Source organism: Ailuropoda melanoleuca, chromosome 16, assembly GCF_002007445.2.
Source record: "Ailuropoda melanoleuca isolate Jingjing chromosome 16, ASM200744v2, whole genome shotgun sequence".
Classification (NCBI taxonomy): Eukaryota; Metazoa; Chordata; class Mammalia; order Carnivora; family Ursidae; genus Ailuropoda; species Ailuropoda melanoleuca.
Window position 1 is genome coordinate 22958547 of NC_048233.1, and position 24499 is coordinate 22983045.

The following is a 24499-nucleotide window of genomic DNA, read 5'->3' on the forward strand; positions in this document are numbered from 1 at the left end:
GAAAGATCAATAAAAGATATTTTTTAAAAAAGATAAACAAAACTGACAAAACTTTAGCTAGATTCATGAAGAAACGAATAAATAAAATCAGAAATGAAAGAGGAAACATTACAACTGATACCACAGAAGTACAAAGGATCATAAGAGACTACTCTGAACAATTACACACTAGCAAAATATACAACCCAGAAGAAATGGATATTCCTAGAAACATACAACCTGCCAAGACTGAATCTTGAAGAAAGAGAATATCTGAACAGATCAATTGCTAGTAAGGAAATTGAATAAGTAATCAAAAACCTCCTAACAAACAAAAATCCGGACCAGATGACTTCACTGATGAATTCTACCAAACATTTAAAGAATAATTAATACTAATCCTTCTCAAAGTCTTTCAAACAACGGAATAAAATAGAACATTTCTAAACTCATTTTACAAGTCCAGTATTACCCTGATACCAAAACCAGACAAGAACACTGTAATACAATTATAGGCCAATATCCCTGATAAACAGAGTGCAAAATTCTCAACAACATATTAGCAAAGTGAATTCAACAATACGTTAAAAGGGTTGTACACTATGATTAAGTAGGGTATATTACAGGGATACAAGAATGGCTCAACATCCACAAATCAATCAATGTGATATAGCACACTAACAAAATGAAGGATAAAAATCATATAATCATCTCAGTAGGTGCTGAAAAAGCATTTGACAAAATTCAACAGCCATTTTTTTAAAAAACTCTCAACAAAGTAGGTATAGAGGGAATGTACCTTAACATAACGAAGGCCTTATATGACAAGCTCACAACCATCACACCCAACACTGAAAAGCTGAAAGCTTTTCCTCTCAGATCAAGAACAAGACAAGGATGCCCACTGTCACCACTTTTATTCAACATAGTATTGGAAGCCCTAGCCAGGGCAATTAGTCAAGCAAAACAACAAGTAAAAATGCCACTATCTACAGATGACATGATATTATATATAGAAAACACTAAGGACTACAAGAAAAATCTGTTAGAATTTATCAATAAATTCAGTAAAATTACAGGATACAAATTCAATATACAAATCTCAGTTGCATTTCTATATACTAAAAACAAACTATCAGAGAAATCAAGAAAACAATACAATTACAATTCTATCAAAAAGAATAAAATACCAGGAATAAATTAAACCAAGGAAGTAAAAGACCCGTATACTGAAAAATGAAACACTGATAAATGAAATTAAAAACACATATAAATGGAAAGATATTCTATGCTCATGGATTAAAAGACTTAATATTGTTAAAAAGTCCATACTACCCAAAGTAATCTGCAGGTTCAGTGTGATGCCTATCAAAATCCAATGACATTTTTTTACAGAAATAGAACAAATGATCCTAAAATGTGTATGGAACCACAAAAGATCCTGGATAGCCAAGGCGATCCTGAGAAAAAAGAACAAAGCTAAGGCATTGCACATCCTGATCTGAAATTATATTACAAAGCTATAGCAATTAAAACAGTATTATATTGGCATAAAACAAACACATTTATCAATGGAACAGAATACAGAGCCCAGAAATAAACCCACGCATGCCTGGTCAATTAATTTATGAAAAGGACCGGAGAATATGCGATGAGAGAAGATCAGTTTCTTCAGTAAACGGTGCTGGGAAAACTGGACAGCTATATGCAAAAGCATGAAACTGGAACACTTTATATCATATACAAAAATTATCTCGAAATGGACTAAAGACTTGAACATAAGACTTAAAACCATAAAACTCCTAGAAGAAAGCATAGGTGGTAAACTCCTTGACATTAGTCTTGGTGACCAAAAAACAAAGGCAACAAAAGCAAATATGAATAAGTGGGAAAACATCAAACTTAAAAGCTTCTGTAGAACAGAAGAAACAATCAACAACACAAATAGGCAACCTACCAAATGGAAGAAATATTCGCCAATCATATATTTGATAAGGGGTTAATATCCAAAATATACAAAGAATCTACATAACTCAATAGTAAAAAAAACAATCCAAAACAAAAATGGGCAGAGGATCTGAGTAGACATTTTTCCAAAGAAGACATTTAGATACATGAAACAGGTCAACAGTTACATGAAAAGGTGCTCAACATCACCAATCATCAGAGAAATGCAAATCAAAAAACACAATGAGATATCACCTGTTTCCTGTTTGGATAGCTATTTTCAAAAAGATGATAAGAAGGGTTGGCAAGGAAGTAGAGGAAAAGGAACCCTTGTGCACTGTTGGTGGGAATGTAAATGGGTGCAGCCACCATGGAGAATAGTCTGGAGCTTCCTCAAAATAATTAAAAATAGAACTACCATATGATCCAGTAATTCCACACTTGGATATCTATCCAAAGGAAATAAAAACACTAACCTTGAAAAGATATATGCACCTCCATGTTCACTACAGCTTTACTGATAGTAGTCAAACATAGATGCAAGTGTTCACTGATGGATGAATGGATAAAGTAAACACAGTATATATACACAAATGAATATTATTAGGTCATAAAATAGGAAATCTTGCCATCTGTGACAACATGGATGGACCTGGAAGGCATTATGTGAAATAAGTCAAAGAAAGACAAATATTGGATTATCTCACTTATATGTGGAAGCTAAACAAAAACAAAAACAAACTCACAGAGAAGAGACTGGCAGTTGCCAGGGATTGGTGGGGGTGGTGGTGAGTAAAATGGGTGAAGACGGCTAAAAGGTAAAAAACTCCAGGTAAGTCCTGGGGATGTGATGTACAGCATGGTGACTGTAATTAATAATACTGTATTGTATATTTGAAAGTTGCTAAGAGAGATCGTAAAAGTTCTCATCACAAGAAGAAAATATTTTAACTATGTGTGATGATGGACATTAATTTAATTAGACTTACTATGGTAATTATTTCATTGTAAAGATATCAAATGATTATGTGGTACACCTGAAACTAACAGGTATGTCAATTTTATCTCAATTTAAAATTTAAGAGAAGTATATAAAGTCTATATCATTATTTTCAATGGCTACTAATATTTGTCGGCTATTTGATTGCTAATTACCCTGTGGAAAATATTTGCTACTATAAAAATATCTCAATAAATATTGTAGCATATTTTTATTTATTTGTCCTATTATTTCATAATAAATTATTAAAATTAAAATCACAATCACTGTTGGGTACATTTACATAGTACCGAATTGCCCTTCAGAAAGAGTGTACAAATTTACATTTCTAACAACAGTATATGAAAATGCCTCCTCCCCCTCATGCTCGATCTGAGAAGACAGGGTATCATGTTGCTTCTAATTTGATCACTTACTTGATTCACTATCTTTTTATTTTTTCATTGGCTAGTTGCATTTCTCCTCTCATCTGCCTACTCAAGTCCTTTGCCTAATCTCACAATAGGAAATTATCTTACCAGTTTGTAAGAGCTCTTTATATTAAAATATTAACCCCTTGTTTTATATGTTTAAATAGTTTTTCCATTTCATTATCTTTCAACTTTCTTCATAGAGAGGTTTATTTGGCTATACAAGTGTTTGAATCCAGAATCTCCTTTTATGGTCTTGATTTGGATGCACTGATAAGAAAGATCTTCTTGTAAAGATAATAAAATAACTTTCCTATATTCTCCTCATATATTTGTATCATTCTGAGTTTTCATTAGTTTGTTTTTACATTTAAAACTTTAATGTTATTTTTTTAAATACAAATAAAAATTAATTTCAAATCCCAAGCCAATTACTATATTAAACCCATCCTTTCCCTTCTCAATTTCTGGAACTTCTTGTATACAGATCTTGAATCTCTTACTTCTTTCCATCCTTTCTTCTACTTTTTCCCCCCATAAATTCCATCAAATTATCTTCGCCCTCCTCTTTTGAGCTGCTGACTCTCTTTATCTATCCAGTGATTTCTACCTTCTGCAGGCTACTCACACTTACAAAAGGTGGTTTACACTGTTCGGTATTAGTAGCAAGAGTAGGCCCAACGGACCATTGTTACAATCTGCCCTCCCTTCTTTCCTACCCAGCAAAGCACAGCAAGCGCCTGGGGGATTCTTCGCTCCAAGCAGTTGCTGCTCCGCGGGCCTGACCCCGCCCCACCGATCCTCCTTCAGCACAGGAGACGGCTTTTCCCTCCTGCCTTGGCACACTTAACCATGACCTCAGGATCCTTCTGCTTCTGTGGAACACATTCGTGCTTTAGCATTATTCATATAAACTTTCTCAGAATTGTGTGGGGGTTCTGGAAGGATGCTAGAGCACACAAGCATAAGCATCGATACACACGCCTGCTCGGTGTGATGAGAGTTTTGGTTCCTGGAAACGGGGGCACTAAGTGAATTAATGTTACTCATCTTTTGGGCAATTTTCTCTTTTGAAATCCCCTGATAACAGTTCCCTCCAGCCAGGTTTCCCTGTCTCCTATTCATAGAATTGTTGGTCAAGCTTCCCAGGCTGAGGAGAAGTTTCATAAAATAAAACTGTTTCTGCCGTATCACTCATTGCTGATCTTAACTCTGGGTTTCCTAGACTACTTATTTGAGGACAGCTTCAATATTCCATGAAACATGCATTTTACCACTGGGTAGAATGCTTTTCCTGGGCGTACTTTTGTGGCATTATCAACATTAGCCATTGACATATCTTTAGTTATTGTTATAAGTTGAAACTGTTCATAAAGCATGAAATAACAATGGAAAAACCAGATGTAAACACACTGATAAGAGCCATTTGAACCGAGGAAAGCTTAGTTTGGTAGATTTGAGCTCACTAGTTGAGAGTAAAGGAAATAACTCGTTACTGTAACGAATGATAGACCTTGAAAAAGATCTATAATTGCACTGTTTGTTATTACAGTGAATTTATATGCTTATATTTTTAATATAAAATTATTTCCAACATTAACAGAACTGTAATAAATCATCACTGCATAAGCCATTTTAACAGACATGTGCATAAGAATTGTGTTAGCCATGTTAATTCAAGTAACAAATTATGTTTCCTAATTATTATTTCACAATTTTCAAATAACGTGAAATTCTTGAATAAAATGTTGATGGGTTTTCATTAAATATTAATTATAATCAAGGAATTTGAGGGGGGGAGAAATTATCCAATATTTTGAATCAGATCAAGGCCAAACATTTTTAGACACTTTTTTCGTACAACAATTTTGTTACCTTGTTTTTAATTTGCCCTGTTTTCACAAATGTTCCACCACAAATCCTGTCAAACTTTAAGTTAATGGGTTTTCATTTTGTTTTTTACTGCATATTTAATTACTGTGAAGTCTAGGCCCCATTTACTCATTCTTTATTTTCCCCCCACCTTAGAAATCAGTATGTCCCTTCCACACACATCTTATTAGCTAAAGCAAGTCCTAGTCATGCCCAAATTCAGGGGGGTGAAGACAGTAATCATCCAATATGTGCAGAAAAGACAGGAAAACTATAAATATTGTTTAACTCTATCTAGTGAAGTTACCATGCTGAGAAGTAAAATCAATTTTTTTGTTTTAAAAGTTATTGGATTGCTCAAAGAACATTTTTTTAAGTGACAAATTTTTATTTTTTTTATTTTTATTTTTTTTTTAAGATTTTATTTATTTATTCGACAGAGATAGAAACAGCCAGCGAGAGAGGGAACACAAGCAGGGGGAGTGGGAGAGGAAGAAGCAGGCTCATAGCGGAAGAGCCTGATGTGGGGCTCGATCCCATAACTCCAGGATCATGCCCTGAGCTGAAGGCAGACGCTTAACCGCTGTGCCACCCAGGCGCCCCTAAGTGACAAATTTTTAAAGAGCGAATTATTTCCCACTTCTCTAAAATATCAGCTATATACAGGTTTCTGGGTTCTCCTCTATTCCTTTTAATTTTTACATGGTTGTAATCATACTCTAAATACTATTCTTTGTGTCGATCATTATGTCATATCCATTTTCTATATTGCTAAAGAATCGCTATAATTTTTTATTCTGGTATAATATAAAATGGAATTTTCAATTAAATACATTCTTAGATTATTTAATAATTCCTATCTGATTTCAAATTTATATTCAATCTAATTCTTAACCCTGCCCTGTGTTTAAAGAAAATAAACCAAAAAAAAACAATACACATCATATCTTAGGCACTTGCAGGAAAACCTGCTATTTCTGGTCCTTCCTAATATGCAGATTGTTTATGGCCAACCAAAAATCTGCTTAGTTCTGAAAAATTCTAAAGAGACAATTAATTCTAACATAATTAAGTAAGTGGCTTGAAAATCCAGAAATAGAAAAGAGCAGAAAATGACTGAAGGAATATGATAATTAAATTACCCAAATATGTTATTACGTCTAAAGATGTCAAGTTTTGAGAGCAGTACAATACTTAAAACAATTTTACTTTATAAAATCTTTCTGACAAAATCAAGAGGTAAGAAAGAAAGCATGTAAGATAATCCTTCAGTTTGTGAAAGTATTTACCTCAAGTTTCCATATAATGGCAAGTTCCCTTAAGTGAGTTTGAAATACCATATATAAAAATTAAATTTGCTTCAAAGTTGTTCAGGCATGTCCCTAAAATAAAACCAAGCAATTCCTGCGCTGAACTTTAGGATGTTGAAGCAACAGGCTCAACTATGAATAGTGACTATCGGTAGAAGGCAAGGAGAAAACATACACATTCAAAATTGAGCCACTGGCAAGAAAGTGGCTTTCAGACAATTTCTAGTTGTTTAGGAAAAAAATCTTAAGAATGCTCCAAGGGAATCTAATAACACGTATTACACGAAGGAAAAAAACGTATACGTTTAAGAAATGTGTCCTACCATTTGTACTTCACTATCTCCTTGTTCCTCAAATTTTGTTTCTTCTTCATGAACTGAGTTAGATTCATTTTCTCGCTGTTTACCCTCTTCTTGGAGCTCTTTGCTGATTGCTGCCTCTTCATTCTTAACTTCCTCTTTGACAAAGTCAGTTACTGTGGCAGTACGTTCTTGTAATGATGCTGGAACAGGGCGCAGTGGTGTGACGTGGTCATAGTGAGTATGTAGGAGGCGCAGAGCAATGTCACTTGTTGCTAAAATCCTTGGAATTTCAAATCCAGTTTGTGTTTCAGAGAATCTGACGCTTCTATACCTGTTAATAATTTTTTTAAAAAAGGATGAGACCCTAGGAAACTAAGTCTGTTGAGAATTTGTACCTAAGCAGTATTTCTCTCCACTTGAATTTTGCCAAACTTTGGAATCCCCATGCATGCTTGCTTGGCAGCACTTGAACCCAGTGGTTAATGTTATCCTTCTCAAAACACTCTCTTGGGATCCATGACCCCATACTCTTCTCCTCCATCCCTGGCAGGTCCTTCTCTGTTTCCCCAGTATGGCCTTCTTCCTAACTATCCCTTAAATGCTGACATTACTCCACTCTCTTTCTTCTTCCCTCTCCATAGTCTCCTTTGATATTATTTTGATGGCCCATATATAACACGTTTTACAGTGAAAAAGGTTATATTATTATATTGTCTCCTTAGATTTAAATGGCAGCGTATTTTATAGCAAATATAACTTGGAAAATATTTTGTTCCCTCCTGTTACTAAATATCAAAATTAAACTTCAATTCTTTCCATGGTCATACGACCAGTCTTTTCAGAGCTGGGACCAGAACCAGAACCAGGCCTCCTAACTTTTACTTTGGTAATTTTTTCCCTAAAACTCACTGCCATACTAACTCAATTTGAAATATTGAAGATTAAACAGAAGAAGTGATCATGAATTTATCATCACTATCATTTCTCAGAAAGATGTTATTAGCCGAAAATAACTTGCCTAAGGTAAACAAATAGCAGGTTGGTGACTCAAACCCCAGCTGGCTGACTTCCTAGCATAGGTTTTTTCCAAGCGTACCCTGCTAGTGTGCCACAGGCATCTTCCTGGTCATAACCATGTGACTCCCGATGTCTTTTGACCTATGGTATCACCCATGGGAATACCTTGGATTCTTCTTGAGGTTTGCCCACATATATAGAGTAACATTTTCATCTTGAATGACTTTTTCCATATTTCCACTGTCCAGATCTGCTAACGTACTAGCTTGCTATAAGAGAAAAAAAGAAAACATTATAAAAGATGAGAGGCCTCATAAATTATGCAACTTAGAGGAGTTATTTCATCACTGAGGTGTTAGATTCGTTATTTAAAAGAAAAATTTGGGTAAAAGTATTGAAATAACAAAAAATTGTTTTAAAAATTCTCTTAATGATACAAATGTATTTACTGAATTAAATGTGCTTCACACTCAGTTTCTCCTACTGTGTCTAAGGATTAAAGTTGCCCCTATATTTCCAGGATTACTATTATATTACCCTTTTCAATTTTAACATTATCATGACTTTTAACCACACACATGCTTCTTTATCTGTACCTTATTAAAATGTAGATCATGCTACCGCAAAAGTTAGTCCATTTCTGAATATTATCAAGTTTAGAAAACAAAATATCCAGTTATGAAATCCAGATGAGTCATGTTTTACTAGTCCAATACTTGATGTCCAACATTAAACACACAATTTAAGGATGTTCTTAGGAATGTTTTAATAAGGACTAACATAGCTTGATGCATATTAACTCTCTTAAATGGCTTAACTAACATTGTATCCATTTAGTCGCCATAATATAAAGCTTAGAGGTATTGGAGATTGAATTTATTACCAATTTTTAAAAAGTAATAGATCCCCCATACATTCCCCCTCCCCATGACATTAACTTTTGAAGTGTTCAGAATAGCTGTCTTATAGAACTGTTCCACATGGTGAATTTATCTGATTGTCTCTTCGTGATATTGCTTGACTTGTCCTTCTAGCCCCTTTATTTTTTGTAACTTGTTTGAAAGTTAGGTCTAGGTAGGTTTGATTATTTTTGGCAAGAAGGCATTGCAGGTTATGTTGTATTCTTCACGTTGCTTCCTATCAGGAGGCATATGATGTCCCACTATTAACGATGTGGACTTGATCACTTGGTTAAGGTGGTAAGTACCCACATCTCCCAGTCGTGAAGTACACTCTTCCCCAATCAGTAAGTAATCTGTGGTCTAATACTTTGGCACTATGAAAATCACATGTTCCTCAACAACTTTTCACCTAATTATTTAAGTGAAAATGATCCTTACCATTTATTACACTGAGGAATTAAAAAAATGATAATTTTCTAACTGACAAATCCTTCTACATTTATTAGATGACATTATTCTGTAAAGAACTGCTCTTTCCCTCCACTGCCCTTTCCCCCTTCCTTTTTTGGAACGTCACTTTAGACCCACGGATTTTTATTTATTCAATGGTCTATAATCAATTATAATTCTTTCTGATATTCAAATTATGCCAAATTTGACCAGTGGAAGACCCTTTAAAAAGGCTAGTTTTGTCCTTTTGGATACCACTCCATTAGTCTCTGAGCATTTATTCGCTTTCTAGCACAAGATAACTCAAACTTATCTTTCACTTACCCTCCTCCAGACCTGGAATTGGCTGTTTACCTCAATTAGACCTGGTTCCATTTTATGGATTAAAAAGAAATCTGGTTCATACTGATATTTCCATTTCAAAATTTAACATTACAGTATTTTTTCTGATCTCCTTTTCTTTTACATACTGTATCTTTTTTTCTCTTAATCTTGATCACTAAAAATTGTAATACATTTCCTTGCTTTTCTTACAATACAAATAAAATAGTTCCAAAATTATATTAAGAATATTACTACTAAAAATAAATTTAGTGAAGTTTAAGCCTTCTTTGCAGTTCCTTTTGTAATTAGAAAATATTCTACCAAGGCTATACAGAGACCAAAATAAACCAAAAGATAAAATAGACACATACACACAAAAAAGTGTGACTTTAGGTCATTTTCTGATTTAAAGAACAAAATAAAACAAAAACAGCCATTGAAAACATTCATGGGATATGATATTAGCCAAAATTTAAATATGGACTGGACACTAGATTATGGAATTACTACTTTCTAAAGTTTAAAAATGATTTTACAGTTATATGGATATTATCATTAATGATAAGATATTTGGGAAAAATAGTGACTACCAATAATTATGATCTTTGTCAATTTCTATAGAGTAGTGAATATTTAACATATAAATGTTTATGAATTTATTTTCATAGTGATCCTACTAAACCTTAGCAACTATAAGAAAAAAGGGGGCGCCCGGGTGGCTCAGTCTGTTAAGCATCTGCCTTTGGCTCAAGTCATGATCTCAGGGTCCTGGGATCGAGCCCTGCATCAGGCTCCCTGCTCAATGAGGAGTCTTCTTCTCCGTCCCACTCTCCCTCTGTGCTCTCTCTCTCTCTCAAATAAATAAATAAAATCTTAAAGAAAAACTGGACCTTAAGTATATTGATAATTTTTATCTTTAGAAATATTTACGATGGTTAAATCTGGATAAATATATGTGCCTCAAATTATTCTACTGACTTTTCCATAGCCTTTTAATTAAAAAGATACCAGATTTTATCATGTAATGTAAAATTTTAACTCTTAAAAAAGTTAATCATAACTTATACACATACACACACACACACACAAAATCACACTTACTCTGAGAAGTATTTCTGTGGCTATGTTAAACTTGAGATGAAGGAGCTCCTGTAGTTCTAGAATTGATCCTTGGTACTGTTTTATGTTTTTATCTTCCAAATCATATGGTGGTGTTTCCAATAAAATTAATTTCAATTTCTCAATTAACTATAAAATAAAAACAAAGTAAAAACTTACTATAAAAATAATCTTCCAACAAATAGTCAAACAAACACCTGTTTTCCTTATCCTGTAAATTCCTCACAAACCTTTTGTTTGTCTAAAATGTGCCTACCTTGGTCATTTCTTTGGTTCTCAATTTCATTACTGGGTCTCCAAGTGCATGTAATAAAATTGTTTTCTTTCTCCTGTTCACCTGTCTCATACGAATTGAATTCTCAGTCCAGCTGAAAGACCTCGAAGGGTAGAAGAATTCTCTCCTACACTTACTGTGTGCCAGGAACTGTTCTAAATGTTTATACATTTTAATTCATTCTATCTTCATCTTAATTCTATGAGCTAGATACCGTTATTATGCTTATTTTCATAGATAAGGAAACCAAAGTAAGGAGTTTGGAAGACCCGACCCATCCTAACAAGTAAAAAGCTCAACAGACTGAAAAACCAACAATTCTTTGATCCACTAGAGGGAAGGAGACAGGGCAAATCCCTGACCTCAAGACTGGAGAGACCTATATTCAGGAGCAAAAGCCACTGCAGAAACCAGTGCCAAGTAAGAACATCTGAATTGTAAATGACAGAATTATTGGAGGCTCAGTGTAGACAATTCTTGAGAGTTAAAAACTCCAGGAGAACATAGTCATGGAAGGAAGAGGGCCCGCAATATTGTTAGACTTAGCTCCAAAAGCTCTACCAGGTTCTCACAATAACTATGGGAGCAGAATCCCCTCCTATTTCTAGCAGAGGGAGAGGGAAAGGAACAGTTATGAAATACACGAGAGTACTCTGTTTGTAACAAGGCCTGATCTCAGGGGAAACTAATTAAAGCCTAATCTGCAGGAGTTTTATCAGAGTTTAACTCATCTGAGGGAAAGAAAATACACAACTGCAGCAGGCTCTAGCCATTCCCTCCCACCTAAGAGGGAATTTAAAAAAATTAAAAACACTTGTTCACCGTGCAGAGACACCGAGACACAGGCTTTATTAAAAGACTGAGACCTAATCTCAGGACTATAGGATTCTTCCTCTCTCCCTATCTCACCTCACAGTCACATTACTAAAGGCCTATTTACGGAGGGTCCTTTTACCCAGTACATCACGTCCAGCTATCAGGAGAAAATTACAAGTCATACCAAAAGGCAACAACCACAATTTGAAAAGACAGAGCAAGCATTAGAACCACACATGGCAGGGATGTTGGAATTATCAGACCAAGAATTTACAACAACTATGATTATTATGCCAAGAGCTCTACTGGATAAAACAGACAGCATACATGAACAGATGGGCAATGTAAAGGAGAGAGATGGAAAGCCTAAGAAAGAACCAGGTAGAAATGCTAGATCAAAGGATACTGTAACAGGAATGGAGAATGCCTTTGGTGGGCCTATTAGTAGAGTAGACTCAGCTGAGGAAAGAATCTCTCAGCCAGAGGACAAAGCAAGAGAATCCTTGAAAACCAAGTGGCAAAGACAACAAAAACCTGAAAAAACAATTTAAAAAACAGAATAAAATATTCAAGGACTGTGGGACAACTACAAAGGGTGTCACATACACATAATAGGAATACCGGAAGGAGAAAAAAGAGAGAAAGGAACAGAAGAAATATTTGAAACAATAATAACTGAGAATTTCCCTAAATTAATGTCAGATGCCAAACCACAGGTTCAGGAAGCTCAGAGAAGAGGGCAGGATAAAGGCCCTAAAGAAACTACACTTAGGCATATCATTTTCAAACCACAGAAAAATTGAAGATAAAAAAATCCCCACAGAATCCAGAGGAAAAAACACCTTACCTTTAGAGGAAATTAAGAATTGCATTTAATATCTCAGAAACCATGCAAGCGAGGTGCCTGGGTGGCTCAGTGGGTTAAGCGTCTGCCTTCAGCTCAGGTCATGATCCCAGGGTTCTTGGATCCAGCCCCACATCCGGCTCCCCTGTTTCTCCCTCTCCCTCTGCCTGCCACGCCCCCTGCTTGTGCTCCACCTCTCCCTCTCCCTCTGTCAAATAAGTAAATAAAATCTTAAAAAAAAGAAATCAAGCAAGCAAGGAGAGAATGGAGATATTTATAGTGTTGGAGAAAGACACAGCAAGATCAAGGAACAGCTAGTAAGTGGCAGGATTTAGTTTTGAGCACTGACACAGATAATCAATACCTAACAAGTTTCTGAATTGAGAGAGGCAGCGCAGTGGTGTAGCTCAGTGTGGACTCAAGCCAGAGTGCAGGCCTTCAATCCTAGCCACTGCTTACTAACAGCGTGCACTTGGGCAAGTTACGTAACATCTGTGGGCCTCTGTGCATCCCTGTGCCTTCTTCATTTGTGAAATGGGAATAATAGTGCCTACTTCGTAAGGTTATTATAAGAATTCAGCAAGTTACTATTTCTAAAGCCTGGCATAGTATTACTTAAGGGCTTGCCAAATAAATAAATGTGATCATTTGGAACTTTGTGTTTACCATGGCATCACTGCTATCCAGTTCTTTCTGTTCCTCGTGTGTGCCTGCTTTAGTTTCCTGTTGCTATGATCATTCTCTTCTTCTGTCTCCTGTTTTGTTTTACTGATCTTTTTTCTCGTTTTCCCTAGTATTTATTATTTCCACTTCTGCAACCCACTCCCAATAAGGAAGATTTTGCTTCCAGCTCATCACTGAGGAACTCTACCACTTGTGCTACTTGCCGCTCTCCCCCGGCTTTGCCAGAGCACCAGGTTCCTGGCCCAGCACATGCCATGGCCGCGTGGCAGACAGGATGTGCAACGGCAAGAACACCTCACTGTGTACAGGAGCGCATGGAGCCTTGGGAAACGCAGAGTAAGACCCATCTGAAGTCACATAGGAGACTCTAAGCGAGTCACAATTTCTCTATGTAAAATGGGTCTCCTAAGCTTGTCCAGATCAAATTAGGCAATGCAGGTCATGAGCTTAATAGAATCCGCAGTTACTCCATCTCACAACAACATGCAGAAGAACTAAACCACAGTGACAAGAAACACAAAAACGTGGTGAGGAATTGTAACAAAAAGCATTAGAGGATAAAAGGACCAAGAGCAGTGAATTCCTTCTAGTTTCAACTATGTTGTAGGTGTGTCTAGTGTGGATTTTTCTATTCATCCCAATTTGGGATTTGTTGGGTTTCTTGAATCTGAGAGTTTCTATCTTTCCTCTTCTGGAAAAATGTCAGCCATTTTCTCTTTGAATATTGTCTTTCCCTCATTCTTCTGTATCTCCTTCTGGTACTCCTTTTCAATGTATTTTAGCCACTTTTTCTCTATCATACATGTCTATTAACTGCTCATTCATTTTTTCCATCTCTTTATTTCTCTGATATATTCCGGTAAATTCTTCCAATTGACTTCCAATTCACTTGTGATTAAGAATCCTTTTCTTGTTTCCCTTCTCTAAGCTGAAGATGAGCCAAACAAGTTCATATCATCTCCTTTTGCAGAGTAGGTATTTCCTCTATTATTCGCAATAACTTTTGGAGGCTCCAGCCATATAAGGAATCTTTGGATTCAACTTGCCTCCTTTCACATACTCTAGGCTTTGCTGCCTGATGGTCCTTTAAACCAATGCTAACCCAAGACTTAACAGAAAGGGAAGCCTCTGGGGAAGTAGCTTCTCTGGGAAGCCACCGCCTTTGAGACTTGCCCACTTTTCTGAATTGTTTTATGGCCTCCAAGATTTTCCCTCACTTTGTTTTGAGCTAGGCAATGAATTTATCTTTTTTAAAATATTTATTTATTGAGGGGCGCCTGGGTGGCACAGCGGTTAAGCGTCTGCCTTCAGCTCAGGGCATGATCCCGGCGTTATGGGATCGAGCCCCACGTCAGGCTCCTCTGCTGTGAGCCTGCTTCTTCCTCTCCCACTCCCCATGCTTGTGTTCCCTCTCTCGCTGGCTGTCTCTATCTCTGTCGAATAAATAAATAAATAAAATCTTTTAAAAAAAAAAATAAATAAATAAATAAATAAAATATTTATTTATTGGGGTGCCTGGGAGGCTCAGATGGTTAAGCATCGGCTTCCAGCTCTTGTCATGATCTCCAAGTCCTGGGATCAAGCCCCACTTCTGACTCCCAGCTCAGCAGGGAGTCTGCTTCTCCCTCTGCCGCTCCGCCTGCCCCTGCTCTCTCTCTGTCTCTCTCTCAAATGAATAAATAAAATCTTAAAAAAAGATTTATATATTTATTTATTTTAGAGAGAAACAGCATGCAAGAAAGAGCACTAGAGTGGGGAAAGGGAAAGAGGGAGAGAACCTTCAAGCAGACTCCCTGCTGAGCACGGAGCCAACGTGGGGCTCAATCTCATGATCCATAAGGTCATGACCTGAGCCAAAACCAAGTCAGACATTTAGCCGACTGAGCCACCCAGGCGCCTGTAGGCAATGAATTTATACATCATTAAAAAAAGGTTTTTTTAGCATTTTTAAGTGCATCCTGAAGTGGTAGTTCCTCAGGGTAGCTTGTCCATCCTATTTGCAGAAGTAGAAGGTACAATATTCTTACCCATCTTTGTACTTTCATGCCTTAAAGAATAGGTGCCTGGCACATAGTTTACCTGAAAAACATCTACAGTGAATCACAGAATAGTGGAAAATTTCAACCCAGCATAAAATCATGCACTTTTCTCCTTGATTTTTTTTTTCCTGCTTGGAAATGTTTCACATTTATGTCATGCTGACCTTATCTAAGGTGGCTAAGATAAAAAAATAAAAATAGGAGTTGTAAAAATTAAAAAAAAAAAGATTAGCAAATAATTTTCTCCATAGCCAAGCAAGCAGTAGTGTTATTAATTGGCAAGTACTATAGTTATTCAATTTATTTCTATTTTGGAGACAATATCAGATGATCTATAATTTAAATAATTTAAAATTATAGAATAAAGATCCAGTACCTACATTTAGTACTAGTTTACCCTTCGCAATCACTTCCTCAAGAGTCTCATTTGTTTCCTCTTTCCACAGGCTAATAAAAGTATTAATTTCTGGGGATATTGAAGGATCAGGACTCCCATCACATTGAATGTAGTGTTTCCACTGTGGAATAAAAATGTCTGAAGGTTCACACTGATGAAAATTCAAAGATTAAATAACTTCCAGTTCTCATAATCTAGTTTTTGCCAAACTAGGCAAAAAACATTATAACTTTAACTGCTTACTTCAGATATCTCTAAAATAACAAAATTCTCTTCATCAAAATAACTTAAAAGCTTCCATAATTCAAATAAATAACAATTCTAGTAATTGTCGTATTTTTAAAACAGTATTTATGAGTTCATTTTGTTTTGCTTTCTTCCCTAATCATATAACTTCTATATTTACAAAAGCCAACACGGGCTCATTTCTACTTCTCAAATTGTTACTAATTGTTAATCACCATTGGCATTTTAGTATGCGTCCTTCCATTCATTCTGTAGTCTACACAAATTCTACATTTGTGATCATATTGTACTTATAGTTTTTTGCTTAAAATTATACTGCCATCATCTTTTGCCATATTATTAGTTTTTCCTTTTTCTCCTGATAATAATCTTGTTTCCAAAATTATGCTGTTTTGAGCAACACTAGTCTCTGTTAAACTCAAAGGTTTCTATTTTAAGTTAGTACAATTCCCTCAGTATAGATTCCCCAAAATTAAATCAGAGTCAAAAGATATAAAAATTTCAAGGGTCTTCTTGACAAGTAGTTTTCTCCAAAGGTATGTGAATTTACTTTGCTACATGCGATATGAGAGATTTGTCTGACTAGAGATGTTTTACAGACAAACTCAGTTTGGGGAGGATTAAAAAGGATATCAGACTATAACTCCCTCTTGTGGTACAAAAGTATTAGTACGTGTACACACACACACACACACACACACACACACACACACACAGGCCTTACCTGAGCAAGCAATCTAGTACCTCGTTTCAACTTCTCTGCTTCAGGAAAACACCCCTCTAATAAGTAAAGTTCTTCAAGTTCTTCATGTCTCCTTTCTAGATCCTGTCGTATGGGGATAAATACATTGGCCCACTTTTTAATCTCAGCTTTATGCCTCACAAGTAGCATCTGAATTTTACTGGCAAAATACTTAGTTTTGAAATAAACACTAAAGTTAGTTTGAATATAACTGCTTTTCCAAAAGGTTTCATCTGCAACTGTGGTTTGTGATGATCTGCAGACCCCTGGTGGGTCCTCAAGACTCTTTAGGGATCTGAGAGGTCAACTCTCTCTTCATAATAATACTAAAACAGTATTTGCCTTTTTTGCAATGTATACATTTGCACTAATGGTGCAAAACGGTATAAAATTGCTGGTGCCCCAGCACAAATGAAGGCACGAGCTCTACTAGGGGGTCACATTCTTTGGGGGAGAAGGGTGGTAACAGCCAGTTTCACATAAGAATGATGCGATGAAGTGAACATTATTAATTTTATTAAATGTCAACTCATCAGTATATGTCTTTTGATTATTCTGTGTGATAAAATGGGAAGTATGCATAAAGCACTCCTGCTGCCTGTCAAAGGACAAGGCTGTCTTGAGAAATAAATACTTGTACAATTATTAGAGTATTTTGGCAGACACTCTCAAAAATGAATGGAGCGTGTCACTTCCAGGAAACAATTAAAAGCATTTGTTACCAATGATAAAATTCAAGTTTTCAAATAAAAATTCAGACTTTAAAGGGGTGCCAGGGTGGCTCAGTCAGTTGAGCATCAGGTCATGATCTCAGGTCATGGGGTCGGGCCCTACATCGTGGGGCTCTGTGCTCAGTGGAGAGTCTGCTCGAGATTCTCTCTTCCTCCTTCTCTGGTCTTCCCCCTGCTCTCTCTCTTTCTCAAATAAATGAATCTTTAAGAAAAAAAAATTCAAATTTTAAGAAAACATACCTATCACTTCACTTGACATTTTCTCCTTAAAAACCTTTCTGATTTGATTGGAGATAATATTAGTGCATGTGATTTTTGATAATGAATAATAAAAATGTGTCAGTATTTGGAATGAAATAACTCAGGAAACCGAATTTTTCCAAGCAACGAATGCATGATATTGCAAAATCATACATGGATACAAGATCTATTTAAAGGGTAAGATAAATCAATGTTTTAGTGTAACAGAGCATGAAAAGTTCATTGATAGGATTTCAAATTCCATATTGAGAAACTATGACTTACTGAGTTTTGGTATAGTATCAAAAAGAATATTCACAATTTCTGAAAGGCTATTACAATATTCTTCCTTTTTCCAACTAGGAATCTGTGTAAGGCCAAATTTTCTTCATATACTTCAATCAAAACAACACATTTAAACAGACAGACTACTGAAGTAGATATGAAAATCCAGCTGTCTTTTGTTAAGTCCGACATCAAAGAGATTCTAAAAATATAAACAATGCCACTTACGTCCCTAATTTAAAAAACATAATGTGCAGTGATGGATGTTAATCAGAGTATTGTAATAATCATTTCACAATATATACAAATATTGAATCACTATGTTGTACATCTGAAACTAATATAATGTTATATGTCAATTATAAATCAATAATATATATTATATGTAATTTTACGTATAGTTGTTTTCTTTCTTAAAATGTTAATATATTTACTTATTTTTACTAATGTTTATTTTTAACAATATTTAATGTCTATTAATATAATGCATCTTAAAATTTCTCGGTTTGAATTTCTACTATGGTAAATATTGATAGCTATAACCCACATAAACAAATCTCCTTGGGGGTCTTCAATTTTTAATACTCACGAAGTTTCTCCTCAGATCAAAATATTTCAGAACTATTAATCTGAAAAATTCTGGTGAAAAAGAGAAGTAAAACTAAAATAGGAGAGGTAGAATTTGAGTTTTGAGGGATGGGGGAGGGGGCATCCCTGTTTAATTATCTATAAAACAGATTGAGAAAAATAACTTAATGCTTACAAGCAAGGATTCCTAAGCAAGGCTATTTATATCTAAGGCCTGGCTCTGCTGCTTACTTTCCCTATTCCTCGATTTCCTTATCTGTGAAATGTAATAATTTCACTAACTTTCTGGTAGAATTAAATGAGTTAAACCAGTTTATATAGGCCTAAACATTAGTGGTAGGTATGGGGGAAAGTGACATTACACGGCCAAACAGATCCGACAGCTACACAGTTTGTCTTCATGAATAACATCACTAGGGATGTCTGGGTGGCTCAGTCAGTTAAGCATCTGCCTTCGGCTCAGATCATGATCCCAGGGTCCTGGGATCCAGTGCTGCTCCTGGCTCAGTGGGGAGCCTGCTTCTCCCCCTACCTGCTCTTCCCCCTGCTTATGCTCTCTCTCTCTCTCTCTGAAAAATAAATAAAATCTTTAAAAAAATAACATTACTAATGTCTATATACTTTTGCTTCAAGTTGATGCCATTTTTCTTTCTCAATCCTTTGTATTTCAAGCCTTTCCATTTCTTCTTTTTCATGCTTCACACGGGCTTCCTCTAAAGAACCAAAAAAATTTTTTTCTCAGTGATTAAATCAATCTATTTTTAAGCCCTTAAAATTACTTAAATATTTTCAAGATGTCAGGGTGTGAAATATTTTTTAGAAGTCACAACCATACATGTGGTAGAAAGAAGACGGATGCTAGGTCTCGAAAAATAACACGACATGTTAACATGTTATTGTTTTAACATAATGTTAAAAATAACATCAAACTTTCTGGCCAAGAAAATAGGCCTATAATGATATTTCTCTTCCCCAAAAAGTTTATAGAAATCCAATAATAATTTCAACCAATAAAAAGTGACAGATCTATCATGGGTAATTAAGGAGAGGAAAACCCTCAGAAGATTTCCATAAGCTGGTGACATCTACATCATCAGAAGCAACTACTTTAATCTTCTCTTGCCTTCACTATTAAAAACAAAATATGAAATACATGTTGAAGAATATGAATTTGATCTAATATAAAACTTTCCCCCCCAAGATCTAGATCCTGATATTGTATTCTTATCATGAGCTACCTAAAAAGGATTTATAATGATTATACATAGAAAACCAACATGGAACTGGAGGACAGACTTTTAAAACCTGAATTTGAATCCACACATGTTCTCAATGCTAAAAGCTACAACCACTTGAAATACTCAGATTTTTAAAATCACTTTTCAGTACTTTAAATAACTGATACTTTTATTAATTTTTAACTGACTTTTTTTTTTCAAATGACAATTCTCTTTAAGCTTGGCAAATAAATATTATTAAACTGTAAGAACTTAGGCTGCTCTGTACATTTCTTGCTAGTGTCTACTTCCCATATTTAATGAATTTGAGTTTCAGAATTCTTACTGTACAATTAGGACCAATACCTGTAATTCCACCAGTAAGTATAAACACTTCAAGAGAGGGTTGCCAGAGTTAGCAAATAAAAATACAGGATGCTCAGTTGAACTTGAATTTCAGACAAAGGAATTGCCTTTTTTTTTTTTAAGTATGTTTCATATTGCATGAGGCAAATTACCCCAAATTATCCATTGTTTATCTGAAATTCAAATTTAACTGGGCATTCTGTATTTTATCTGCAACTCTACTTCAAGATATAGCTGAAAGTGACAGGTATGTACTAATAGAACTTTCCGGGTGCCCTTTAAACAACAGACATTTACTATAAAACAGATGAAATTTGAAAAATTGAAGAATTTTGAGAATTCTTTTAAAAATATTGACTGGAATGTAGAAATACCAACCTATTATTATTCTCCCCACATATGAAAATAACAACACTGTGTATTTTGTACCTTCCTCTTTTTGCCGTCTTTCCTCCTCCTCTTGTAGCTGCTTTAATCGTTCAGCTTTGGTGATTTTCTTCTTCTTCCTGCCAGACTTAAATGTCACAACATAAAAAAAACCTATTAACATGCACCCAAATTACTTTAAAACACATATCCCTCAAATCGTAATTATGAAAAACACTTTTGTTACTATGAATCCAGTCTTTCATTCATCCAAGTAAGACTATTACGTACAAAGCCTTGACCCAATGCATTGAGGACCAAGTATGGAAATAAGTAAGAAAAATAAGCATATAAGTTATTTAAAGGCAAGAGTGACAGTGACAATTTAATGACTATACAATTAATACTATGCAATTAATATGCAATTTACATAATTTTCTCATTCCCAGTTTCCATATCTTTAAAATGATGCTAAATAAGACCTCATTTTGGGGCGCCTGAGTGGCTCAGTCAGTTGAGTGTCCGACTCTTGATTTCAGTTCAGGTCATGATCTCAGGGCTGAGTCGAGGCACATGTCAGGTTCTGTGCTCAGTGCTGGGTCTGCTTCAAATTCTCTCTCTCTCTGCCCTCGCCCATTCACACATGCTCTCTGTCTCTGTCTCTCAAATAAATAAAATCTTTTAAAAAAGACCTCATTTTATTGTTGTAAGGATTAAAATAAAATATAATACATATATAATATATATAAAGCATGTAACAATATATGTAAAAATAGTTTTAATACTACTACATGTCTATAATGATTAAAAATACTTTATAGAGCAGGTAGGATTTAAGTTTGTGCCCAAAGATTTTAACATTCAGAAATGAGGGGAAGGTATCTCAGGAAGAGGGAAATACAGTCAATAAGATATGGAGATGGGGGGGCGCCTGGGTGGCACAGCGGTTGAGCGTCTGCCTTCGGCTCGGGGCGTGATCCCGGCGGTTATGGGGTCGAGCCCCACATCGGGCTCCTCCGCTGTGAGCCTGCTTCTTCCTCTCCCACTCCCCCTGCTTGTGTTCCCTCTCTCGCTGGCTATCTCTATCTCTGTCAAATAAATGGATAAAATCTTTAAATAAAAAAAAAAAAGATATGGAGATGGGATGGCACTGGAAAGGCTAACAAGTCATGGGCCCTGGGGAGATTCCAAGAAAAGGTAATAGCAATGAAAGTGGAAAAAAAGGCTGGAGCCTATGTTATAGAGGTTGGACATTATTCTAAACAAGTGGAAACCCCCTAAAAGTTTTTGAGAAGGGCTGTGGCTATTAAGAATATAATTTTGAAAACTAACTGTATATTAGGAAAAAAATGATTATGAAGAGCATGCCATTTGGGTGACTATTAAGATAAGTCACTAAAACTACAGTTATAACAATGTAATAAACACAGGAGAATGGACCCAACAAATATTATATAAGCTAACTTATTTGATAATGATTAAAATTGGAGGCTAGGAGAGGAATGAGTTAGAGAAAAGTCAAAAAGAAAAACTGTAGTCCAGAACAAGTAAATTTGGATAAAATACTGTTGAAAGGAGTATAAATTTAATTAATATGAAATACGAGTAGAGCGTCCAGGCAATGTTTGCAGGCACTGAACCCGGAGAACTGAGGTTTAGCAAAGAGATCAGGGCTACAGAATACAAATTTGAGAACTATCTTGGTGATAACCACCTCCTCTCCATTTTCCTTAAGGGAAAGTATAGAAAGAGAAGAGCACTATCTCAATTTAGCCAACAGTAGAGTGGTGAATCCTTGGATGACCATCTTCTCTTTTTGGCTCACCTACCGCAGCACGCTGCACTGGAATCTCTAATCCATTAGCCCAACCATCTGTTCCTTGATCTTGAAGCCCCTCATTGCTCCACTTCTCTACCCAGGTTAAGTGTCACAGCTCATCACCATAACCACTAATTTATATATTTCCACTTCCCCCCTTTTTCCCCTCCCTCTGAGAAGCTCAGCTGGCGAATTCCTAGTTCTAGTTCAACTCAACCCTCCATTTATTCTGCCCTAGCAGTCTGAGCAGCTGAACTTTGCCAGAGAAAAGTACATGAGCTCAAATTTATGAGCACAAATTTTAAATACACTTTGTGCCATCCAGTATTCCCACCACTGTTCATTCTCCTCACTCTTCAAACCTCCAAAATCCTCTCCTCTTTCCTACTCTCAGCTGTTGACTTCATCTCTCATACCACTGGAAACTCAGAAAATAATCTCAGTTACAACCCAAATCTTTGAACCTATCTATAGATCTTTGTCTGCCTTCCCTCCCTTCATGGTGTATGATCTGTATGTACCTTCAGCTATTTAGGGCTGAACCTGCCACTTTTACACTGGATCGTATCCTTTATTGCCTATTTAATAAGACTCAGCTTCTGTAATTAATACCTCTAGTAATTCATAAATTTCTCCCTCCCTACATTTCATATCCTTTTCCATTTTTTGCTCTAATTCTGTTACCCTTTATATCAGACCTCCTAAAAAGACTTGCCTACTGCTTCTACTTTCTCATTTTCTGCATGGCCCACTCCAATGGGGCTTTCATGTCATTTCTATTGCTTCATTGCAACCTCTCCTGTCAAGGAATCTTAAGATGGCCAGACAGTCTGACTTCATTTTTCAGTACGAATAAATGTGTTAATACACATCCTCACAACAAGCTACCTTACATTTTATAATGAGCCAGGTATGAACTGATTCTATTTCCTCACACATGGTTTTAAAAAGATGCAATTTTAATGTTCTTTTTTTTTTTTAAAGATTGTATTTATTTATTTGACAGAGACAGCCAGGGAGAGAGGGAACACAGGCAGGGGGAGTGGGAGAGGAAAAAGCAGGCTTCCAGCGGAGGAGCCCGATGCGGGGCTCGATCCCAGAATGCTGGGATCACGCCCTGAGCCAAAGGCAGATGCTATGACTGTGCCACCCAGGCACCCCTGCAATTTTAATGTTCTGATCTTAACACCATTTACATTTTAGGGTCAACGCGGAATGTTCCATAGAAACCAGGACTCAAATTTTAGGCAACCAAAGCCTGTTTGCAAATACAGATCTTCATTGAGATTGAATTACACCTTGGTCAACTCATTTTAAGTTAAAACTATGGTAAGTCAAAAATGTATTTAATAACCTAGCCGACCAAACATCATAGTTTAGCCTACCCTACCTTAAAAGTGCTTAGAATACTTTCGTTGGCCTAAAATTGGACAAAATCATCTAACACCAAGTCTATTTTATAATAAAGTATTGAATATCTCATGTCATGTATTGAATATTGTACTGAAAGTGAAAAACAGAATGGTTGTATGGGTACAGAATGGTTGTTAAGTGTTTTGGTTGTTTCAGCTTGTGACCAGGTGGCTGGCTGGGAGCTGTGGCTCACTGCTGCCACCCAGCATCATGAGAGTATCATACCACATATCACTAGCACAGGAAAAGACCAAAATTCAAAATTCGAAGAATGGTTTTGTGTATCACTTTTACACCATCATAAACTGGAAAAATCTCAAGTAGTACCACTGTAACTTACAGACTGTATGTATAGTGTTCTAAAATTAAAATAGGATTTAAAGTACAGATATAAACAGTAAGTCCCCCCCCCCTTTACCCATGCTTTACAGTTCTATGCTGTGAGGTACTTGGGTACCATTCTTAATCTATTCAAATAAAGTCGATTCAAAGAAAAGTATACTAAGTCCTGTAAGATCTCTTCACAGTTGTATTACTAAAAGAATTCAAATATCAAAATTTCATTAATAATGCCATTTTCTTTACTGGAAGAACACTCATAGTTATTAGCTGGGAACAACTGGGATCATCTATGTATTCATCAACCTATAAGGCAATTTTCCTCTACAATCTAATTCATGTCTTCTGCCATTCCATATATTCTATGAAGTACAGTGGCTTCTGAAAAAAAATACTGCTGTAAATGCAGTGATAGATCTTTTTTAAAAAAACTATTTTATTTATTTGTCAGAGAGTGAGAG

At 35.8% G+C, this 24499-nt stretch overlaps 1 protein-coding gene across 6 annotated transcripts in view; it reads right to left on the minus strand.

The window, feature by feature from the left end:
* The window catches only part of CFAP94 (cilia and flagella associated protein 94), a 57595-nt gene that overhangs the window by 24242 nt on the left and 8854 nt on the right, over nucleotides 1-24499 (minus strand). For 3 of the 6 annotated variants that reach the window (XM_034646542.1, XM_019795323.2, XM_034646544.1), the window contains exons 2-8: nucleotides 20531-20607; nucleotides 19140-19231; nucleotides 16657-16758; nucleotides 15670-15807; nucleotides 10615-10761; nucleotides 8003-8106; nucleotides 6842-7151 (exon numbers count right to left, since the gene is read on the minus strand). In XM_034646542.1, coding sequence (XP_034502433.1) covers nucleotides 6842-7151; nucleotides 8003-8106; nucleotides 10615-10761; nucleotides 15670-15807; nucleotides 16657-16758; nucleotides 19140-19231; nucleotides 20531-20607 — 970 coding nt within the window. Of the gene's footprint in view, nucleotides 1-6841; nucleotides 7152-8002; nucleotides 8107-10614; nucleotides 10762-15669; nucleotides 15808-16656; nucleotides 16759-19139; nucleotides 19232-20530; nucleotides 20616-24499 lie in introns of all 6 variants that reach the window. The other 3 variants (XM_011219775.3, XM_019795321.2, XM_034646543.1) reach the window with 2 other exon arrangements.